At 41.1% G+C, this 24,251-nt stretch overlaps 3 protein-coding genes across 4 annotated transcripts; 2 read left to right on the top strand and 1 right to left on the bottom strand.

The window, feature by feature from the left end:
• The first annotated feature begins 12 nt into the window (after window positions 1–12).
• pms2 (PMS1 homolog 2, mismatch repair system component) lies at window positions 13–6,528 on the top strand. 2 transcript variants are annotated; one of them, XM_034119216.1, is made up of 15 exons: window positions 13–227; window positions 709–851; window positions 1,055–1,141; window positions 1,228–1,330; window positions 1,415–1,598; window positions 2,577–2,744; window positions 2,912–2,985; window positions 3,074–3,173; window positions 3,654–3,738; window positions 3,819–3,971; window positions 4,095–4,908; window positions 4,996–5,163; window positions 5,260–5,360; window positions 5,469–5,638; window positions 6,162–6,528. In XM_034119216.1, the coding sequence occupies exons 1-15, from the start codon at window positions 214–216 to the stop codon at window positions 6,303–6,305; spliced, it is 2,508 nt and encodes an 835-aa protein (XP_033975107.1). In that variant the 5' UTR covers window positions 13–213; the 3' UTR covers window positions 6,306–6,528. The 2 variants fall into 2 exon arrangements, with proteins under 2 accessions (XP_033975107.1, XP_033975105.1); XM_034119214.1 differs by having other exon boundaries at window positions 2,888–2,985.
• Window positions 6,529–6,719: 191 nt separating this feature from the next.
• Window positions 6,720–14,689, top strand: rsph10b (radial spoke head 10 homolog B). Its single transcript, XM_034118966.1, is given in 19 exon segments — window positions 6,720–7,047; window positions 7,164–7,239; window positions 7,634–7,702; window positions 7,888–8,061; window positions 8,135–8,223; window positions 8,302–8,422; window positions 8,520–8,696; window positions 8,924–9,029; window positions 9,129–9,220; window positions 9,306–9,495; window positions 9,579–9,687; window positions 10,711–10,790; window positions 11,030–11,076; window positions 11,078–11,179; window positions 11,445–11,549; window positions 11,661–11,768; window positions 12,838–12,910; window positions 12,999–13,215; window positions 14,612–14,689. Coding segments are annotated over 19 exon segments (2,145 nt in total). The 5' UTR covers window positions 6,720–6,841; the 3' UTR covers window positions 14,616–14,689.
• dlgap5 (discs, large (Drosophila) homolog-associated protein 5) lies at window positions 14,505–24,048 on the bottom strand. The gene is given in 20 exon segments (XM_034119221.1): window positions 14,505–14,983; window positions 15,099–15,142; window positions 16,384–16,540; window positions 16,970–17,598; window positions 17,764–18,025; window positions 18,136–18,237; window positions 19,052–19,087; window positions 19,090–19,214; window positions 19,323–19,411; window positions 19,506–19,678; window positions 19,868–20,077; window positions 20,206–20,240; window positions 21,295–21,369; window positions 21,509–21,604; window positions 21,728–21,820; window positions 21,914–21,953; window positions 22,054–22,122; window positions 22,420–22,607; window positions 22,700–22,944; window positions 23,944–24,048. Coding segments are annotated over 19 exon segments (2,778 nt in total). The 5' UTR covers window positions 22,941–22,944; window positions 23,944–24,048; the 3' UTR covers window positions 14,505–14,869.
• Between the last annotated feature and the right edge of the window lie 203 nt (window positions 24,049–24,251).

The following is a 24,251-nucleotide window of genomic DNA, read 5'->3' as shown; positions in this document are numbered from 1 at the left end:
GAGACAGTCTGCGCAGTGCGCGCGATACAACTTTTTGTGTTTACAACATTTGAAGCGGTTGCACTTACAGTTTTATGACTAAAAGATAGTACAAAACAAACTCCTTTTATTTGCATGGATTTTTAGTTGGTTTCTCTTCCTTCTCTGTTTCAGTTGAAGTCATATTTCATTTGAATTGAATGTGTTCCTCCTGGTGCTTGTCAGTCCTTGAAGATGTCTGATGCTTGGTAAGTTATCTACCAAATAATTGTTTTACTTTATGCTGCAGATATGTATTTACATCGTGCAAATATCAATTTAAGGCTCTTGTTACAATGTAGGCACAGCCGTTCCGTTTTCATGTAGAACCTGTACCAAACCTGTACCAAACTTCACTGAAAAATCTGTCAATTTATTTATATTTCTGTGTCTATTTACATGCAATAAAACAAATGGGCAAATACATGCATATGCATGAATAAAACGTATACACTGCACAATTCGGCATTGCAGCAAACTGTAGAACTAGTCTAAAATTCAGTTAAACTGTATGTTTTATAGTAAGTTCACTTGAAAGTCCTACATTCCCAATGTATTCACCAGAGATAACAGAACACAGGGGCTAAGCAGCTTTTAACATGTTTGATTGTCTTTTTTGAACATGCTTCGGTTGCTGTAGTATGCATTTAGTTATACATCATTGTCACTGTGTGATTGTTTTCTTCTCAGCACCTCTGAACCTGCAGGAGCCATCAAGGCCATTGACAAGCAGTCAGTGCATCAGATCTGCTCAGGACAGGTGGTGCTGACTTTGGCCACTGCTGTCAAAGAGCTGGTGGAAAACAGCATCGATGCAGGGGCCACCAATGTTGGTAAGAATTGATGCACATTCTTTTACATGTCTTTTCTTAAAAAGCTGACACAATTCTGGGGTGGCCCTTTTTGTTGTGCTTTTTAAGAGAGCTAACGTTGTTAATACTGACAAGTTAATGGTTCTTTGTCAAAATGACAAGGTATCACATATATTTAGCAAAAATATAGACAAAATAATTCCAATTTCTGTTGCATGTTCTAGATGTCAGGCTGAAGGAGTGTGGAGCTGAACTAGTGGAAGTGTCAGACAATGGCAAAGGAGTAGATGAGGCAAACTTTGAAGGACTGAGTAAGTGTCAGCTTTGTTTATCTCCACGCTGTGAGTCAAAGCCTAATATGTTTGCTCAAGTGCAACCTCTCCCATCTGTTCCGCAGCATTAAAACATCACACGTCTAAGCTGAGGGATTTCTCCGATCTCATCCATGTGGAAACATTTGGCTTCAGAGGTGAAGCCCTCAGCTCTTTATGTGCTCTGAGGTAAAACTGCAACATTCATTCGGCACATACACCTGTTTGACCATCTCTCCATCATATAAACTTTCCTCCGACCCCCTGCTCTAGCGGCCTGAGTGTGGTGACGTGCCATGAATCCACTCAGGTGGGCACCAAGCTGGTGTTTGACCACAAAGGCCACCTGGTGCAGCAGTCCCCTCAACCCCGGCAGCAAGGCACCACCGTCAGCCTGCAGCAGCTCTTCAACACCCTGCCTGTTCGCTACAAGGAGTTCCAACGCAACATTAAGAAGGTCAGTCATCAGAGGTCTTATATGTCTGCATCTTTATATCTACTATGTCACTACAAATCACATTCATTTTATGAAAAGTCCTTGTCATTTGTCTAAGCTACAGTTTTTGCTACATTATAGGCAGCTGTTGTTTTCCATAAATGTTATATAAAATTGTTTTGCAATTACTTTATATGGGGATAAGTTATCCATAACAGGGTTACGGAAACGTGTGGCGCAGTGGGTTGTGCGTTGTGTTCGGATCAGGGGGTCACAGGTTCAAACCCCACTGCAGTCAGCATGTCGTTGTGTCCCTGGGAAAGACACTTCACCCCAAATTGCTCCTGTGGTGATTGTCCACAGTATTGAGTATGGAAGTCGCTTTGGATAAAAGCGTCTAACAAGCGACATGTAATAACAGTAACAAAATACAATTCTGTTTAATCAATAACTGAAAAAGTGCATTCCTTATTTGGTGGAAAGTCATCTGGTTAACATTTCCAGCATCTTTCTTAAAGATTATTTGACAAGGATAATAAAGGTGGTACATGCAGTTCTATACTTTGTGACTGTAAATGTAAAAGACATCAGCAAGCCCTGGATGTCTGAGCATCTTACCAGCACCACCTTGAAGACTATTTTAATTGCATTTCGTACTTTTAAAATGATTATACCATTTCTAATACAATATAAACACTACACAGTGTGTGGCTTTAAAACAAGTTTCTAGTCCTTGGGAAACATGGCATGGAATCCACACAAACATGGACCTAAATAGAGAACAGGTGGATTAAAACAAATGTAAAGAATGAAAATGGTTGTCAGAAATGTAACACTGTAAAAACTGAAACCCGGAGAGAACATAATACAACTTGGAATCCTAATTTTCATATTTTTCTTATATGTCTTTAACTTTATTTGTTTTGAGCTATCATCAGGTAATTCAATTCCCATTGTCATTATCTATATCACCAATATTTCCTTGTTTTGTATTTTCAGGAGTATGCCAAAATGATACACATCCTGCAGTCCTACTGTATCATCTCTACAGGAGTGCGGATCACCTGCTCCAACCAGAACGGGCAGGGGAAGCGCAGCACCGTCCTCAGCACCAGTGGCTCCCAGAGCATGAGAGACAACATAGGGGCCATATTCGGACCAAAACAGGTGCGAACACTGGCCTGAATCAAGAACATTAACAGATCTTTCCAGCTTTTTGTGGAGCTGTGCAATTGAAGTATATATCCAAATAGTTTGTGGAATTGGCCTTATTTGTTTTGCTAAATCGTTTCATGTTTCCCTGTGTGTAGCTACAGAGTATTCTGCCTTTTCAGCAAGTGTCTCCTGCAGAAAATGTCATTGAAGAATATGGACTGACAGATGCAGATCTCCCCAAACAGCTTTTTACGTGAGTGACACCATTGCATGCAAGTCCTGTGCATGCCTTATCTGCAAACAAAGTTTATTTATTATTGTTTTATTCCTTTGTTTTACAGCATGACAGGGTTTGTGACCCGAGCGGACCATGGTGCTGGGAGGAGTTCAACAGACAGGCAGTTCTTTTATGTTAACAACCGGCCGTGTGATCCTGTTAAGGTAATTCAAGTTTAAGTCCCCCTATTTAGCATTTATAAGCAGTATTCAAATATGCCATAATGGATTAAAATGGTGATGCACACTATATTTTTCAGGTCCTAAAATTATATTATTATGTATTATTTTCATAATGACTAAAGAGCTGATAGTGTAGACAGTTTCAGAGAAGTAAAACATGATTGCAATTTGCATAAAGGTTACTAACTTATTTTTAGGTAACAAATGTTTAATTATTAGCCATCTTATTCTTTGCTGTAACATCTATGAGAAGCAAGCAAGTCTGTTTATCTGTATTGGCTGATAGTGCATCCCTAGTTTCGAACACATCATAATAAAGTTGTGAGCAGATATTAGGCCATTTAAATGTTTATTGATGTACAATATTTGTCAGAAAAGTATAACTTTTCCAATAATGATATACTTTTTGTTACTACAAATGTGCATTTTAGCCTCACCTCTAACCTTTAGTTTTTCTTGCAGGTGACCAAACTTGTAAATGAAGTGTATCACATGTACAACAGACATCAATATCCCTTTGTTGCCCTGAACATAGCTGTTGCCTCAGGTTGGTCAGCTGAATAGTTATATATCTGAATCCCACTGGTTACTATCTGTTCTAAATTTGTTTTTGTGGGTTTATTTCAGAGTGTGTGGACGTGAACGTAACCCCAGACAAACGACAGATTTTCCTTCAGGAGGAGAAACTCCTGCTGGCTATTCTCAAGACCTCTCTCATCAACATGTATGAGTCGGGAGTCAATAAGATCAGCCTGAACTACACGCTGAAACCAAGCATGAGTAAGAACACACATTTAGCCTGCATAACAAAACGTATATCAAAATATATATTGATATAATAGAAAAGTTTAGTGACAAAGTGAGATTTTCCAGTGCTTTTATTGACTGCGTTTCTGTTTCTAGATACAAAGTCTGCGTCTGGAATCAGTCAGGTCGTCAACTCTAATGGGAAAATGCAAGAGCCTGCAGAAGAAAAGGATCATGTGACTCGGTGCCCAAAGTCATCTGTAAACTTAGCCGCTCTAAAAGCTGCTTTTTCAAGTAGTCACAGCTCAAATCATGGGAACAAGTCAAGCGTGGCAAAAGCTGCCAACAGTGGCCCGACACAAAAAACACTGCAGACGTTTTTCAAGGACACCGTCAAATCTCCTACGTGCAACTCCAGTGTAAGATCTCCTTTGAAAGCCACAAGAGATTTAGCTGAATACTCCCCTGTGGGAAAGTCAGTGCTCGATGGGTTCAGGTACGGAAAAACGTCATGCAGTGACGCCGATACTAAAAAAGAGAGCGCTGTCACTATGCCATCACCAGATATTGAGGTTTCTGGACTGGAGTTCAGATCTTCGGAGCCAGACACTGACTGTGTTAAAGAAGGGTCAGATAATACTCAAACTGTCCCTGAGCCACACACTTCCAATGAGGACTGTCCTGTGAGCCCCAATGCTAAGAGAGCCAGGAAAGAGAAACCACATTCACCAACAAAACATGAATCCAACACTTCTTCGAAATGTTCCTCGACGGTGGATGCTTCAGTGCGCCTACAGAAGAGGACGGTGAACCTCCAGTTTTCTTTACAAGAGCTGGCAGGGAAGGTGAAGAGGATACAGGATCTGCAGAGACAGAAGGATGATGATGAGCTGCTCTATCGACGCTTCAGGGCCAAGATCAACCCCGGAGAAAACAACAGTGCAGAGGAAGAGCTGAAGAAAGAGATCAGGTGGGATTTTACTCCAATAGGTTTTGCAGATTGCCAATATTAAAGCGTGATTGCTTCAACTTGACACTTTTTCTTTCCTCTCTTCAGTAAAGATATGTTTAAGGAAATGGAGATCATCGGCCAGTTCAACCTGGGCTTCATTATCACCAAACTGAACTCGGACATCTTCATCATTGACCAGCATGCATCAGATGAGAAATACAACTTTGAGATGCTGCAGCAACACAATGTTCTCCAAGGACAGAAACTCATAGTGTAAGAAACTGACTTTATTGATGACTTCTGCCTTGTGTTATTTTTTTAAATCAAGTTTTTACTAATCTATATTTGTCTTTTCATTTATGTTTGCAGCCCTCAGAAGCTTCACCTAACTGCTATCAGTGAAAATGTGCTCATGGAGAACATTGAGATTTTCAGGAAGAATGGCTTTGAGTTTCTTGTGGATGAGGACGGTATGAACATTTACCTTCAAATAAAAGGGTTTACACATTTATCTCAGGTTCACAACTATTAAGTATCATTACAAATACTAAACCAGCATGTTTCTATTGTGTCTGCAGCTCAGGTCATGGAGAGGGTAAAGCTGGTATCTCTGCCCACCAGTAAAAACTGGACTTTTGGCCCCCCCGACATTGAAGAGCTGATCTTCATGCTGAGTGACAGCCCGGGGGTCATGTGTCGACCGTCCCGCGTCAGGCAGATGTTTGCCTCCCGAGCTTGTCGGAAATCTGTAAGTTCATACTGATAATAAACAGATACTTTTAAGTATTTACAGATATTTACATAAACCAGGTTTTGGCTTTGGATTAGGGTCAACAGTCATCCCTTACAACCAACTTTTTCTACCTATCACTTTAGAAAGGATAACATGTTTTTGCCTTTTTTCTGTTTCCAGTAGCCATAGGTTTCTCTTGATTTCCTTGTACTATTAAAAAGTGATAAAGAAACTAAACGGAAATTATTTCAGAGGCGCTGGATTACTTACACATTATCCTATGTATTATTAACATGATATAAATAGTTAATTTTTAAAATATCAATATCACAACACCCATAAAGTGTACATATTTCTAGAAACTTTTGAACATCTCCAAGGTGTTTGATATACAGAAAATGGTACATGAAAAATCTAATAGTATAAACCTATACATCTATCTAGAATACGACTTGTTAGTCAGTTCTGATAGACTAATTGAATAACAGTTCCATTTTCCTGACCCATTGTCTATTGTTTTGTTTGTGTCTATATTCAGGTGATGATCGGCACTGCACTGAGCGTCAGTGAGATGAAGAAGCTCCTGATTCACATGGGGGAGATCGAGCAACCCTGGAACTGTCCTCACGGCAGACCCACCATGAGACACCTCGCCAACCTAGACATGATCTCACAAGACTGACCAAGACTGTCCAGGAATCAACAGTGGCTTAAAATAACTAGATACAGATCATTTCTGTTAAACATCACCCCTGCACCTTTTCACACAAGTGCAAACCATAGATAGGGCCTACTGTATTATTGTATGGTTAAACTTCTTGCTGTTCAGTTTTTTGTTTTTTTATACCTGTTGTGTTCTGATTTTATTTGTATAAACACCCAATTCATGGGGTACATAAACAAGATATGTCTCTTGTCTTCAGTGGTGTAAAGTAACTAAGTAGATGTACTGTACCCTTTGAGTATTTAAATATTTTGCTACTCTGTACTTCTACCCCTTGTAAAAGAGTATTCCTATACTCTGGTTCTTCTACTTTTACTCAAGTACAATATGTAAGTAAGTACCTCTGCTTTTGTTATTTGCTTTGTTTAATTACGGGTTGTTCTAGTTTTTGCCCTTTTTGACTGATATCAGTTGCCGTAGTTGTGAGCGTTCGTTGCCGTTGCCATGGTGAGGATCCTAGCTTTCGCGACAGACAGGTAAATAAACAGCGCAAAATGAAAAAAGGGAAAGAAAACAAAAATAAAACTACGTTAAAAAACAACACGGAGAAAACGTGCGGAAACTCAGACCTACCTCATACAGCGGAAGAGACACATATAAGGAAAGTAGTGAGCTGTCCTCCTGTTTTAACCGTGAATTCAGCGGATGTGGACCTCCAAGATAATGATTTTTCCCACCTTTTTAACTTAACTGTACAAAGGTAAATCATCTCTTATACCATCCATTACATTATTACTATTTAGTGCACTTATTGCGCTTATCATTTGTTGTCTAAATCCAGGTAGGAATTCATTTCTAGCATGTTGTTATTGACAGATATGAAGGGGAAACCTGTGAAGGCCAGTTTCATGGAGAAGGGGTTGCCTGTTTTGAAGGAGGCCATGTGTACAAGGTAGCCTACTGTTTCAAAGGACATCACATTTATTCATTTTCAATTCAGTGTATTTCAGAGAAAGGGACAGTGCAAATGATCAATTACATTTGGTAAACAAAGCTTCCTAAAGTATATTAAAGCAAAAGCAGTGCACGTAATACTGTTACAGCACAGTCAATGTATGCTTCAGCCTATTGTTAAACATGCATGGGTTGTCCATCAAAAATGTTAACTATTAAAACCACTGCAAATATATTTATATGAGTAACATGAAAATTGTTGTTTTTAGTTTTAGTTGTCACTCATGTCAAATCTATATTTATGAAAATGTATTGTAATGTCCTATGCTCCAATTTCCACAAGTTAATATAACAACTATTATCATTAACAAAGTATTTTTTTTCTACTAAAGGGGATGTTTTCCAAGGGACTTATGGATGGACCTGGTGTCTTTACACAGGCAGGTGGATTCAAATATGAGGTAGGTAAAGTTGAACAAAAATGATATAATAACTGTAATGACCTTTCATTTCTTGAGCGATTCATATGCAATTATCATACCAAATTAATTGAAAGTGAGTATGGGAGCACACAATATCATGTGATAAAATAAGGAGTTTGACAGGGGATAATCCATTTTTTTCATCTATATTTAAAATCCAAAAGGGAGAATTTGTCTGCAACATGCTGGTGGGACGGGGCACCTTCACCTGGCCGGATGCCAGCTCCTATGAGGGGGAAGTACTCAACGCTATACGACATGGCACTGGAACCTACCGATGTGCAAACAATGGTGTGTCGTACACCGGGCAGTGGGATCAGGGCAAGAGGCACGGAAAGGTATGATCCACTTACTCAAATCAGATATAGTCTCTTAAGATTTCCCCTCTGTGATTTGTTCTCTTTTTGTTAGGGTGTAGTGTATTATAACCAGGATAAGAAGACATCTTGGTACAAAGGAGATTGGGTGAAGAACAACAGAGAGGGATGGGGAACAAGATGGTATGTATGCAGAACAGGGTTTCATATTTACCACAGTCGCATCTAAACTTCGAAAAGATAATATCTGTGTTTTTACAGCTACCCCTCTGGTAACACTTACTCTGGGGAGTGGAAGAACAACCTGAGACATGGAGAGGGCTCCATGAGCTGGCTCAAACTGGGACAGCAGTATGTTGGGATGTGGCAGAATGGAGTCCAGGTAGCACACCACAATAACAAATCCATATTGCACACATTTCAGTACAATACCTTTTTTTTTACTTCCTAAAAAAGTAATCCTGCTAATGTTTTTGTAGCATGGGAAAGGCACGCATGTCTGGATCCTGAGGCGAGCGGATGGATCCCAGTATTCCCAGAGAAATCAGTACACAGGAGATTTCGTTCAGGGTCAGAGGCACGGGCAGGGAACCTTTTACTACGCTGGGGGTGCAATCTACGAAGGAGAATGGAGGAATAATAAGAAACATGGGAAGGTAAATACATGATACAGAATTGCCTTTCAGAGTGGATCCACATATGTCTCCAAATTCAGTGAAATAAAAATAAAAGATGCTTGGAAGTAGAAAAAAATGTTGTTTAATGCTTTAGAAGTTCTTTCAAAATAGATGAAAATATGTGATCGAGCATCCATTTTACCCTCACAGGCACTTATGGTACACATCGATGTATATATTTTGAACAGTGACTGTATGCTTCATAGGGGAAATTCACTTTTGAAGACGGACATGTTTTTGAAGGAGAGTTTGTCCACGATGAGATGACGACAAACAACCTGAAAGGAAATAAAGCTCCCACTTCTCGGCCTGGTAAAACAGTACAGTACTATGCCATCAAGGAAATAATGAACAGTTTTACTGTCTTAAATCCTCCCGTACAAGGGCTGACATTATCGTATCTTCTCCCAGGCTCATCTATCTTAGGACCCGACATGGCTCTAAACATTGAATGTCTTCTGGAGAAAATCCCTGAGAGAAATCGAGACACCGAGCGCAAAGAGGTCAGGAGCCGCTGCACACATCAACACTTTCAACATCTCCACACGTCCTCGTGGTTTACCCTGATATGTGGCTCGTGTGTAACAGGTGGAGTGTGTGGTGCTGAGGAAGGCCAGAGAGCTGAGGTCCGTCTATAGTTTCTACAGCCGACTGGGCCATGCCCCCTCCCCAGATAACAGCTTCCTGATGTCCCGCCTGCAGCTGTGGCGCCTGCTCAAAGACTGCAACGTCCACCATCACAGCATCACTCTCACACAGCTAGACCATTTCATCAAAGGTAACATCTCACAGTGACTAGCATTGGTACCTTTACAATTACAGTCGTGTTTTGCGTTTAACTTTTTTTACTCTGTGTCTCAGGGGATGAGACATCCGCAGAGATCCACTCTCCTTTCACTCCCATGCTTCTGCGCAGGACCCTCAGCTGTCTAGTGGTTGTGGCGTATCACATCTACCATAAGGACGTGGTGTAAGGAATGACTTCTAACAGATTGTCTTCAATAGATGAAATTATTTCTTTATTAATAACTTTTTATCTAAAAAACTGTCAGCTTTAGCAGCAACAAATTTACTTCATGCATGTGAGAGACTCTTGCAACATTTAGAAGTATCTGAATTCAGAAAAACTTCTCTCAGCATTCTGAAATAATAATGTTAGCAACTATTTATTATAACACATACTAATCTAAGTTGGTGAACATGGTAAACATTTGACCTGCTAAACATCAACAGCTTTGTTTTGTAAGCCTTTTGTAACCCTAACTATAACTTAGCTCAATGATGTTAGAGTTGCTAATACAAATTAGACCAGGGGTGTCAAACTCAAATACTCAAAAATGGGTACTAGTCGAGGGCCGGACTGGTTCAATGTTTATTGCAAAACGTATTGAAATGAACTTATTGCACATATTAAACCTGGAACTAACAAAGCTTAAATTATTGCCTATAAAAACAACATTAAACATTAAATAATCAGAGTCATTTCTTATGATTACATTTTTCCACAGGCCAACAACAGCTGCAAAAAAACAATTTCCCTCAAAGAATAAAACCAAACATGCCCTGTTGTCTCAAGAAAAAAGTGCAGAAGGAAACATCCATGTAAACTCAGTGTGCTGCTCTGTGATGCTAGTTCAAGCAGATACTTGGCATCTCATCTTGGGTGCAAGGTCATCAATGTTTGGGGTCAGGCTCTGAGCTGAGGAAACCCTCAGGATTGAGTGAAGGTGTGCGTGCAATATACCAGCGGGCCAGATCTAACAGTAATTAGAAATTATCCTGCGGGCCGAAATTAAATCCACCAAGGGCCTGATTTGGCCCCCGGGCCTTGAGTTTGACACTTGTGAATTAGACCAAACTACAACAAAGAGACAAAGAATAACTACCACAGCAAGAAGTAACCCAAGCACACATTTAAATACACATTTTTTTCCTTTGTAACTGATGTTTGAGCTTCAGAGATGAGAATCAGTTCTGCTTCATCTTTTCACAGGTCACAAAACCACCTTCTGGCAGACTGCTTTTCCAAACTGATGACAGACAACATCATTCCTAATGCTAGTAATGTAAAAGGTGAAACCAATATCATATTGAAGGTCACGTACCCACGTATCAGATGGTAGAAGGATTTATCACAACATTAGAACAGTTTTTTGTCTATCAGGGTACTATCAGTCTTCAAGTTCCCAATTCAGTGTTTTTGCAGGTTTTGTCTGAGACAACACACTTTCAGAAACTGATTGAACACCTTTGCTTAACACTATATTATGCAGTAATGTCTGTCCTTATTAACTCTAGCTGTGTTGATCCAGGCTTCATGTTTAGGCACCCAGACTGTGCAGAGGTGGCTGTGAGTTACTTTAGAGAAGTGCTGGGAAGTCTATCAGGATTACTGCAGAGTCATTGCAGCGCCCAGAGAGGAGCGGACCATGACCTGCCGACACCTGCTGTGGATGTTCAAGGTGCAACACACTGCAACACAAAAACTACCATACAAATGTACCTGTTCTTGTTATTTACTTTTCTAACTTTATGAGGGGCACTTCAGGTGAACAGAATGGGTGGCAATTATCTTTTGTGTTACAAGCTTTAACAAAAGACATGTTTATTTTGCTTCAGGTCAACAGTTAAATCTACATCACATGAATAGAAAACGTTCTTTTTTAACCAGGATCATTGATAAAGACATTGTGTTGATTGATTTGATTTATTGTAAACCCCTGGCAGGATCTCCATCTGCTGGACAGTAACCTGAGCACAGCCAGATTGCTGCAGATCATCACTGCAGAGAGCCAGGACCCCAGCAACACGTCCTCCTGTCTGGATCTGGAGGTCTGCCTGGGAACACCTGTGGACTCATTCATGATTTCTCTGCTCATTCCCACTGTTAATTCTTGCCCTCTCTCCTTATCGTTTTTCTTATCCCCACTCCTTGTTTTTCAGATTACATTCCTGGAGTTTTTTGAGGTACTTCTGGGCTCTGCTGAAGTGAAGTGTCAGCAGGTTTCGCCATCCAGCGCTGAAACCAAAGCCAGGAGCGAACTACCTGAGGTGGAGCTTTTCAGAATTCTTCGATATACTTTGCTATGTTGTTTTATTTCAGATTTGTTTTTTAAATACTATGCTATGACTTTTTTTGTACATACATGAGCCACCTTGATGTGATAAAATTCCAATATTCACATATTCACTATTCATTTCAGTATAGAGAGTATCTACTTCCGACCCATGGGACCTTATTTCGGAAAAATTATGTATTGAAGTCAATGGGGAGAGAAAGATTATCTTTTGATCCCGTTTGAATTGTGCCACGAATTACACATATGATGTTTGTCAATCTTAAAAAATAATTTCCACGTCAAAAAAGTCACAGTTTGTCGTAAAACTGTTGAAATATAAGACTATGAAAAATACGCAACTAGAAAGACTACAAATCCCAGAATCCCAGTCCTGCATGCTGGCTCTTAGGAACCGACTAGCTCCCCTTGTGTGTATGTACAGCTCTCAACATGCCCAGACTTGTAGTGATTTTCACCTCTTTTAATACTTTTCACCTCATTCTGAAAGAAAGAAGTGAAATGTGCCAACGTGACGGCCGTCTTGGTGTGTGGTGCGAGACGGGAGATGTAGGTCATTGAGCGGTTTCACACAAAAAAAAGTGTTACTTCACAGTTTTACGAGTTTTTTATTTTTTTGACTTGCAAAATTATCTTTTAAATTGACAAACATCATATGTGTAATTCGTGGCACAATTCAAACGGGATCAAAAGATCATCTTTCTCTCTCCATTGACTTCAATACATAATTTTTCCGAAATAAGGTCCCATGGAGGTCCCCCGGGAAGGGAGGGACTTCGCCTCTCTATACTATGCTATCTGTCTGTGAAAAGCGCTTTATAAATAAACTTTACTTACTTAGACTTTTTTTGTACATTCATGAGTCACCTTGATGTGAAAAGTTAAAAAAAAAATTCCAATATTCAGTATTAATGTCAGTATTGTCACACCCCTACTGTTAATAGAAATGGCATGTGTGCGTGAGCTTGGCTATGTGACTTTGCTTGAATCTTTAATAAGAAATAATTGCATTACTTCTGATCAAAGAAAAGTGACAAGGCAAGAAACATCAAGCTCAAGACATGGAGAGTCAACAACAGGTCAGGGCTAAAGTCAGAGAGAGACCTCAGTCTGCAGGTAAGTTTTCCTTGTTTTAGTTTCTAATTCTTTGAAATAATGTTTGATATGTTTGTACTTATACAGACTTGACATACATTACCTCTAGGGCAAAGAGATGGAGGAAAGGTTGTTCAAACCAGAGGGGTGAGAGCCCAAGTCCATGAGGTGGAGATCTGGAATCAGACGATCCATCAATTCTTCAACCACTTCTTCTTCCCGGCTTTTGAACATTACCAGTTAGTGTCCAGAAACATGAAGGAGGAGAAGCTCCGGTAGGACTCCCAGAGACACATCGCTGAGGCCCAGGCCCGACAGAGAGCCAGGTAGTACTCTGTTCACATCTGACAATAGTTTGGTGTTGTTGCACCAGTTAAGAGTATTATGTAGTAGATATCTAAATGTATTGGTTTATATGTATCACCAGTGATTTTGTTCCTACCCTAAGGACAATGTTCTCATCTGCATGGACCAGTTTTGGATTTCTTTACCCTCAAATTTGTTGTAGAAATAGTCTTGAGTGGAAAATACAACAGAAAAGATAAAAATCCTTTGATCCCCATAGGGAAATTCAGGAGTCAGAAAGAAAACACACGAAGGTAAGTGGGGGGGAAACTTCTGAAGCAATGGGAGTCAGGACTCAAAAGAGAGACACGATGGAGAGCTGGAGCTTTGATGGCAAACACTGACGGTTTATTTGGAGCTTCGGCCGGAGAATTCACAAGACACGGGCCACGGTTTGACCACACGGTTCGGTTGAGATGCCACAATCAAGTCTGGAGAACTCTTCTGTAGTTCCAGGTTTTAACTAGTTCGGAGTGTAATAATCAACATTCTTTATCAGCGAGACTAAACAAATATGGACCCTGAATCTAACTAGAGCCGTCGTCCATAGAAAAGAATGTGCGCCAGGGAACCTACGTCCCTAAAAAGAAGGGCTTCTAGATGTCCCTGAACAATAAACTATCTCATGTCAGCTTGTGCTCGGTCATAAGTTGGCAACAACAATGCGCCCAAGCTGCCCCTCCTTAAGAGAGATAGCAGCAATACCCAAGGCCGTACAGTGAAAGGAGAAAATGAACTGTGTCAAAGGTTGAATACCTAAGCAAATTATTCCCCAACAGTAAGAGTACACAGAGATAAAATAAATATATAACATCTATGTATGATATCAGGGTATATGCAGGAATCCTGAAGTCAAATTGAATACCTTTTAAGACCCTTTCCATACATTTTAAGACCTCATCGCCACTTTGAGTTCTAACCGTTACATTGGCGACACTTTACCTCACATTGACTATATACAGTATTGCTTGTCCTTCCTCCTTATCTTCCAACCATTTGAACGCAAACTTGCATTTCCCCATAACGATGTTGTTTAACAACCGGCGTAAACGGACCTTCGCGCGCTATCAAGCAGTGAGCGTACGATGTCCTGTTCAGATGACGTCAAATCCAACGGGATGCCATAAATAAACTACACAGAATCACACTACACACCTACGCAATGATTACATTCAGGCACACTGTAGAACACAACCTCTTTGGACAATTTATATACTTATTGAAAACAAGCTACAAAATGTAATACCTTGGGAAATGCAGTTTAATACTTTTTAATAGCCTTCATTTTCAATACATTTATTTATCAACTTTGAATACTTTTTAAGACCCCGCGGACACCCTGAATTTCGTACTCAGTATTGTTCTCTATTGTTACAGGTAGAGGAAGCTGGAGCTGCAGCAGAGAAACCTGAAGACAGCAGCATAAACTCACTGTTCTGTACCGGCACCATCCACAGGCAATTCATAAAAAAAATCATTGAGCCATTTCCTGGTTGTAACTAGATTTATGTATTAAAGACAAAAATATTTTCCAGGAAAAAAAAACACGAATCAGAATCTCTTCGGTGTTTTCTTCCAGAGTAGAAGTAGCAGTTAAAATATGTAACAAATACAAACGTAAAGGAAATCTCTTTGCTACACATTAGAGGGAGGGGTGAAGACCATGAGGTCACTCGGACAGACGGACTGTCGTATCCGCTCCTTCATGTCGGGGGTGAAGAGGAGCATGTCACACTCGGCTTTCTGCATCTGTGGAAAAGGAACAAAAAATACAGTATGAATATTCAGCAACGACAAGGCTGGAATAAAAAGAGTAAAGTTAAGAGTTTTGGAAGTAAAGAAATCAAAAAAGGTGAAAATTGACCTGTGGTGACTGAAGAAATAACATTGAAGACACTCCTGGAGCCGCTGTGGTGAAAATAAAACATGTGAGAATAAGTGGGAGTGAACACAGCAAAATGTGCAGTTAAACTAAACCATATCCCAGAAGAAAGCAGTGTGGTAATCCCTCAGATCATAATAGCATTCTCTCTAAAAGCTGCAGCATTTAGTCAGATATTTCAGAAAAATCATGTCATTATTTTATATTTTTGGTGTCCAAAACAATTCACAATAATGATATTATCTTGCTTATAGAAAATATAACAATTGAAATAAAAATAGTGCTATCAAACGCATCTTCACCAATGTTTATTGTGCATCTTTTGGGGAAATCAAGTAAGGTGGAGAGGGTCACCATAACTGTACAAAAAAGAACCAATAAATTAAAGGATGTTGAGATATAAGGTGTTGGATTTTTTACAAAAATAATAGGCGCTTTCACACCGGAGTACTTTTCCCTTTTAGTTCGATAGTTCCTGGGATTTTGCGTTCACACCAAAAGAGAACTTAGTTCATGAGAACTTTTACCCCCTTTTCAGTCACTGCTAGAGAGCAGGTACTTTCCTGGGGAGAAAAAAGTTCCAATTTCTGATTGGCTGGGCGAATTGCAAACCACGCCCCGTAAAACTCAGAAAAGTTTTGTGAAGCCGCCATTTTATTTTGCTGGCATTAGCATTAGCATTAGCATTAGCCCCAGCACACCAACGGAGAGAGAATAACTTATGGCAACACAAAAGAAAACATGGGAGCGGTGGAGATGAGGGGTGTCGGCGTTCTGGCGATTTACTCGGAAGGCTTCAGTAGAAGCTGCTGGGAGTCCCAATAGCTTCTACTGAAGCCAGTCCCCAACTCCGGGGACTTCGGGCGGCAGTATACGCCGTGAAGTTGTTTGCGGCCTGCCAGTAAACCCAAAGCAGAAGAAGAAGTGACGTCAGCGGCTTCATTTGACTAATCCTCCCTCAGGAACTTATTCCGGTGTGAACGCGATCTGCTCTTTAGTTCCATGGGGGAACTAAGAGCTGGGAACTAAGTACTTGGTGTGAAAGCGGCTATTAACCAATAGAAGAGAACCAATAAACTAATGGACGTTGAGATACAAGGTGTGCATTAAATCAATTTACTTTAATATAAACTCTAGTTCTGCTCATTTTAAATAAATGTCAACATAGAAGTCCCGCCTGCTGCAGCTTTAGTTTCCGTTGGTGTTGTTAGGGAATAAAACTCAGGTGCTTGAGTGCATGCACAGTACCTGTGGGCATCAATCATACCTGGTTCCCTTTGAGAGGGCAGGTCCTCTGATGGACCTCCGGGACTCTCCATCTCCACATCCACCGCCAGTGTCTCCACGGCAACTGTAGCCTGCGGCGACGGGCTGCATCTCAGTGAAGGCTGGAGGTAACGCTCAAAGTCCAACCCGAGAATCTCCTGAAATTAAAAAAGAATAACTTTTCCATCACATCTTACGTGGGATTTCTTTAATAGGATATATTCTGCTGATGTTCAGGTGTATATCAGTATGTAGTGTCTCTACTGTGACATGATAATATGCTTTCATGTTCAAAAAGCTCTTTATTTTTCTCATACTGCCGCTTAGAGATGTCCCGCCCCTTAACCTATCATGTCAAATGTGTTGGAGCTTTTAGCCAATAGATGCCAAGTGTTACATAGTGATGTCACTATGATACTAAAGTAAAGGGTGGGAGTGTGTGGGAGAGAAACTCCCCCTGGAGGGATTTTAGCCTTTGCAGACCATTTACATGCACAGAAACCTATATGTAACACAATACAGGAAAGGAAACCCCCCAAAAGCATAACAGGGCCCCTTTAATACAAAAAGAAGAAAAATGTGTTTACCTCAACAACTGAGGTGTCAGGTGTTTGGCACACAGACTCTGGAGCCTCCACAGCGGGAGGGGGGGAGGTGGGAGGTGACAACACGAGACTGAGAGATGGTGAGGGCTCAGGGGCATGGGAGACAGGAAGAGGAGTTTTACAAGGAGAGAGGGAGAGCCTTGAAGAGAGAGGGAGGTCCACATCGACGGCCTCAGAGGGTTCCTCCTGCTCCATGACGACAGAAATGGCCGGAAGTGAGCGTACAGGTGTTGGAGTGCTCAGTTCAGGAACAGCAGCAGTGTTCTCCTGCATGGAGACTGCTGGGTGCGCAGGGCTCTTTTCTGGCCGAGTGTCGTCTGAACGCACTTCCTTGGCAGGTGAGAAACAGAGGGAGACGTTTTTGTTTCTGTTCCGCGACGCCTGAGGAGTGCCGCGCTGAGACTTGGGTGTTTGAGCTGGGCTTTCTCTGAGGGTGAGATGGAGGAGGGCGGGAGTTTGGAGAGTGTGAGAGGGAGAGGCGGCGGTGGAGACGGGGGTCTGTGAGAGAGCGAGGGACAGCCGGGTGAATCTTCCGGGGGTGGGGTAGTTGGAGGAGGGGGAGGCCTGAGGCTGAGGGGTGGCACTCAGGCGGCAGGATCTCCTCACTGAACCTAGACACAAAAAGATGAAGACATTGTTAATAATCCAGGGAAACTGTTGAAATATTGTGCAATAAACCTGGAACTTGTAGTGTAACAATGTACATTTCCCCGCTGTAGGACTAATACAGGAATTCTGAAAATACATAAAACACAAATCAAGTTGTTTTCTCTCACCTCCTGACGGTCTGGGTGGGCTCTCCACTTGGAAGTAGTCTCCGTCTGACAGCACCTGAGCAGCGGGTTGTGGCTCTGCTTCAGGCTGTGGTTCCTGAGAGTCTAAGCTGGGGTTTTCCTCATCGTTCCCAGCATCCTCTGCTGCTTTCTCCGCCTCGGCTGCCTGCTGTTTGGCTTTCATGGCCGCCTTCACAGCAGCCAGGCGAGACTTTGCTCCTGCTGCTTTCGTTCCTGCGGGTTTGGCAGGTGCAGCTGATGGCTTCTGTCAAAAACACATGAAGGGTTTAATGTCTTTACATCGAAACAAGGCACACACCATACTTATTTAAACAAACATATTTAGTATATATGTGCACTGCAAAGAGTCTTTACCTTCACTGCTTTCCTCTGTCGCGGTGCTGGCTTGTGCTCCTCCACCCAGCTTCGGCTCTCTGCTACTTTCAGAGCCTCAAACTTCTTGTACACATCCTCTACCTGAAACGGCACGTTTATTTATACAGCGCCTTTCAACACAGCGCTTTACAAAAATGAAAAACATTAAGAGCGTTCAGATATAGTGCAGCACAGGGGTTTTCAAAGTGTGGGAAGGTGAGCCTCCCCTCAGAGAACATAAGAACAGCCGCGCCCCCCCTCCCATAGATTATTATTGTTGTTGTTGCTATAATGCAGGGGTATTCAATTGCATTTCAAAGAGGTCCAGTAAGAGAACATGTCATTAAATGCTCTGTTTTCGCCGTCTACCTTTCTCTCTTTTGAGCACCATTTGAAATGACTCTCTTCTTGTCTCTGTGTGTGCGTTTGAATCAGCCTCGCTGAACGGACCTCTGTCGCCTCAGCGCAACTTAAATGATGCCGTTTTAAAACATAAAAAATAAAGGGTGGTGCCGGTCGTCAGCGAACAGAGCCAACCGGCAACGGCTCGCTGACGACCGCCGTTCTGTGATTCTCCAGAACACACAGATGGCCAGCCTGCCCCTGGGTGGAGGTGAAGGGAATGAGCACTTTTACAGTCTTTTTAGGCGAGGTGGGGAACTCGGGCTCCACAGACAGCCCAAAGGTGTGTTTACTCATCTTTTTCTCTCCCGCTGCCGCCTCCCCTGAAGCACCCCCCAGGGAGGCGCGCCTCACACTTTGAAAACCAATGGTGCAGCAGAATAACTTTATAACATGTAAAAGCAAAGAGAACAAACTAACACAAGCTAAAGTAGAATAAAAAGGTACAAAATACAGTGCATAGTAAGCCTTAAAAAAATATATCATTATCTGTCTCTTTATCATTTGAACCCACCTGGTAGTACACCATGTCCCAGAACCCCCTGCAGGTCGGGTGCAGGTGGTGATCTTCTCGCCTCGGCCCAGATCGCAGTCGTCCACCAGACCGCCGAACTGTTTGAAACGCTCCTTCATCAGCAGCCTGGCCTGGCCTACAACTGTACGTATACTGTCTCTCACTGAACAGAGGAGAGACAGAAAGACACTGCATTAGGACTGCCTTTCTAGGGAACAAGTCTCCATTATAAAACCCAGACTTTAAGCAATATTTCTGACGTCACACTCACTCTCTTCCGGGATGGACTCGTGTTCCACTTTAGGCTCCCAGACGACACACAGAGCTGACAGTGCGTCTGTCTCTTTGGACATTTCCGATCTGGATAATACACACAACAAATAAGTGATTTTAAAGACTTTGAATCACCTTAAAAAAAAAATGTTGGATAAACATTTATATCCAAAAATGCTACCTGAAGTATGAGACGTCATGCTTTGTTTCCAGGAGGCTGCCTGGAGTCGGAGGGGCCATTGTAGGGGAGGTATGAGGAGGAGAGCGTTGAGGGGATTTAGGGGGAGAGGGTCCGCTTAGCTCAGCTTCAGGCTCCACGTTGAAGGCGGGGACATCTGGAAAACGAAGAAGGGGCTGGGAAGAAAAAAGTGACAACATGGCATTTAGACAGGACACAACCCGTAGTTTTTGAAGACAACACCTAAGACAAAATAATATCCGGTACCATGATGTTTAATATTTACTGCCATAGGCGTATATGTAACAATGCAAACATGTTTAAGCTTATCGAGTGTTGAACCAACAGAGAAGAGGGGATCAGGCTGACCTTGGAGTGAGGAAAGCGTCTGCAGAGCGAGGAGTGAGAGGCTCGAACTTGAAGGATGGTAAGCCGGTAGGAGCCTTGAAAATGAAATCCGTCGGAGCAAAAGAAGACAATGAGGGTGGCGCATCGACGGGACCCTCAGCAGGGATGGAGTCGGCTGGAGCTTGGTCCACCACCATGTCTTCCTCTGGCTCCTGCATCTCAGGCACCTATATGACACAGAACACTCATTTATCAACCAGAGTGGTCAAAATGTCAACTTTATGAATGAAGCTTCAAACCATAAAAAAGGTACCAACTTATTTTACAACTGTGTAAAACTCAAATAAAAGCTCACCTTGAACACAGCAGGCTCCACAGTGTTGTCAGTTTCTGTAAATTAAAGGAGGAATACATAAAGTTATATAAAGTTTAGAGGATAAAATAACACTAAGCAACAGTCTGCGTTAGGGCTGCACGATATATCGTGTCGTGACGATAATCGCGTTATGCGCATGAACGATATTGCACATCGCAGGACGTGCGTTTTCCAAAAAATTGTTTAGGACGTGCGATATTAAGTAGGCAAATGAACTCAAACACGTCATGTTACAATTATTTTGCTGCTTGCTACAAAAAGGAAAACTTGCACGGCTCTCATGTCAGGGGTACTTGAGTGAGTGACATGCGGCTCTGCATGCACATCAAACCACCAATCACAATCATTCTTGATCAGATCACAGCTGGCTAACCGAGCTAGCTCAGCTTGTTGCTCTGATAACTTAAGATCCAGACGTCCGTGACTAAAATCCTTCATCCGGTTAAATATCAATTGTATAGCATTAAAGTTCAAGAAAGGGATGGTTTGCGGACAAAAAAAAAACTGTCTTTTCTTCAATTCCTGTATTTATATATATATATATATATATATATAAACAAATAAATATATACACAACTGCATCCCAGAGTGTCAGAGTCACTCGATCAATATATATATATATATATATATATATATATATATATATATATATATATATATATATATCTATATATATATATATATTATATATCTATATATATCGCTATATATATATATATATATCTATATATCTATATATCTATCTATATATATATATATATATCTATATATATATATATATATATACTATCTATATATATATATATATATATCTCTCTATCTATCTATATCTCTTATATATCTCTCTATATCTATATCTATATATATATATATATATCTCTATATATATTATTACTAATATCTCTATATCTATCTCTATATCTATATATATATCTCTCTTCTATATAATTCGCTCTCTCTATATCTTATATATATATATATATCTATATATCGCATGTCAGTCTTTTCCAATACCGTGCAGCCCTAGTCTGCATAATTGGATGGCTCTTTATCAACATGTAAGGATACCTTTACAGTTCTGTTCTTGGTCAGAAGGGGGGGCCACATGGTCGACAAACGCTCTGCTCCTTGTGGTTCTCACATCTAAATGGGAGAAGAACACAAATAGTGGGTTTACCAAACAAAGCATGTATCTCTGTTTGCTTTGATGGTCACATTTCAAGTGCTTAACAGTTTTTATGAATGAAAAATGCCTAAACTGTGGCCATGGCTCAGTGTTTACCTGCAGGCTTGCCCTTAGGTTTGTCTTTCACCACAGGAGCTTTAACCGGAGGCCTGTTGGCTGATCGGGTCGACGCAGCTCGTACGACCGCCTCCACTACAGTAGGAATTACAGAGACACAGAATGAGGTGCAAATAAGGGAACACAATAGGGTGAATGAAACCAATCTGAAAGCTGGTCTCAAGGTCACGTTATGTGCTCTTTTTTTTAATGTATTACCGGCACAAACTTTGATCTTGGTAGCAGCTGGTGCCGGTGCAGGCTTGACAGGAGCGACCCGGGTCCTGGTGGATCTTTCCACAGCAGGTTGAGCTAAAGGAGGCGAGAGAGGTCAGATCTATAAGACGCCAGGTTACAGAAAACAATATGCTTTATATAAAACATTGGGAGACTCCATTTGTTTACCTTTCTTTGTTGCCGTATTCAGATTCTGCATCTTTAGAGGCTGTGGAAAATGTGGTGGAAGAAAAGCACAACAAAGTTTATATCAGCTTTTGGTTTTCTGGAAGTTAATATGTGAGCATATGAGAAAAATATCTTATTACCTTTTGCACTTGCTGCTGCTTCATTGATCGAGTGACTCTGACACTCTGGGATGCAGTTGTGTTCAAAGACTGAAATAAAATAACAAATTAGACAGATTGCAGGAATTATTCATAATTTGTGTTGTTTACATTACATTACATTTCACTTGTTAGACGCTTTTATCCAAAGCGACTTCCATACTCAATACTGTGGGCAATCCCCACAGGAGCAATTTGGGGTGAAGTGTCTTGCCCAGGGACACAACGACATGCTGACTGCAGTGGGGTTTGAACCTGTGCTCCCCTGATCCGAACACCAACACACAACCCACTGCGCCACACGCCTCCTTACAGTGTAAACTAGTGTTTTGATGATCCGCCCCTCACCTCCTTAGATCTAGTTGAGCCAGCTGGGACTTTGGGCAGGGGGTCGATGGAAAGACCGTCCTTTGGATGATACAGGCCCGTCTTAAAAACACCTTTACGCTCCTTTTCTCTCATTTCCTTCTCCTTTTCAAGAGTCTTACGCTCTTTCCAGCGCTGGAGCTGCTTCAACCTCTCTTCTCCAGCTATATCTGTGAGGAAAATAAAGGGTTATGTTGGGAGTGCCTTATTGTGAACAAGTTATTAGACTGAGTCGAAGCTCTGGTGGTAAATAACGCCATACTTTTAGCAGATTTTGCATTGTTCAGTGTCTTCTCCTGAATAACTGACATGGCCATCGCAGTGGAGTCGTCCAGGGAAGCCATCTCCATCTCTGGGACTTGGTCCAGCTGTCTGCGTGTGTTCATGGCCCGCTCTCTGTTCTCCTTCTGGGACTGAGACCTCCTGCGGGACATCTTCACCCTCAGCATCGACACACTGGCGTCCCGCTGGCGCAGGTGAGCAAATCGTGAATCCATGTTCATGTATCTGGAGTAAAGAGGAACAGAATACATGGTGTTATGACAGGTATTCAAGTAAATCATATTGGAAGTGGTAGAGGTTTTGCCAACTTCTACAAAAAGATTAATGTTTAGGGTCTAAATAAAAGTGATGGGATTTAAAACCTAAAAAAGTATTAGCATTAGTTTTTGAACTGTGGTCAGCTACAATTACGCAACTGGTATAATAAGATATGATTTACTTTATTGATCCTAATTTGGGAATTGCTTTCGTCACAGCAGCATGTAAACATGGCATTGCACATAATGTGAAAAATAAAAAACAGATAAAACAGGTAAGTGTTGATAGGAAATAGACACAAAATGCATGGCTTTAACTGACTGTTAATGTCACATCAGATTCATTTCCTGTATTACTTTTTAGTCAACAAAAGTCATGAACAATGACGTCAATTGACCATCAGGATTTAACTGAAACTAGCAGCACCTTCTCAAAAATCATATATCGAACTCGATTGTTTTTAATTATCTTAACGCTAAATACACATCAGTGCTTAACTGTCTCTTCCATACGGTAACAGATAACGGTGAGCAGACCTTAAAACCTACATTTCACTGTAACATTAACTTAAAAAACGTAAAGGCGAAACACAAAGGGGAAAAAAACACGTTGTAACGTTAATGTATGATGAAACACTTTCCATGGACAAATTACACAACAGTAACCTATTCAAAACCAGTGGTCCAAAATCCAACGCAAAGTTAAGTTGATCAAACTTTAACTAATGTTTATCAAACACCGTATGATTAACGTTACAAATCCCGCACCAATTACTGTAACAGTTAACGTAGAATAAGTTCGTTTGTACGATAAAGATGAGCAAAATGTAGCTAATGTTAGCACAGTTAGCTAAGGAATCTACAGACGTTAAGCGTTAGTACAGCTTATCGCCAAGAGGAATGTTCCGTTAGCAACCAACTATAGAACTGTCTTTTAACGAATTATATAATAACACATCCATTTTACCTTGCTCTTCTTAAAACCACGTATACAAATCAAACGTCCTCTTCTAGCCGTGCAGTAAAAATACCTACTGCTCAACGGACAGGTAGTTCAGCCTGAAATACACAACAACCATGGCGGGTGACTTTTGAATTTCATCAAGCTTGACGCTGATTGGCTGAAAATGGGACAACGAGCGCCGATTGGTCCTCTTCTCTGGTTTTGTAGTGATGAGTGTAGGATGTTATATGCCACCTATTGGTGTGGAGTGGAAAGTGTACATTTAACCTTTTTAAAAACAAATTAGTTCTCGGATGGAGACGCTATTATAT

Source organism: Trematomus bernacchii, unplaced genomic scaffold (genome assembly GCF_902827165.1).
Source record: "Trematomus bernacchii unplaced genomic scaffold, fTreBer1.1, whole genome shotgun sequence".
In the NCBI taxonomy this organism is placed as follows: Eukaryota; Metazoa; Chordata; class Actinopteri; order Perciformes; family Nototheniidae; genus Trematomus; species Trematomus bernacchii.
Note: the sequence above shows the minus strand (reverse complement) of the source record. Positions and strands in the feature narration are given on the sequence as shown.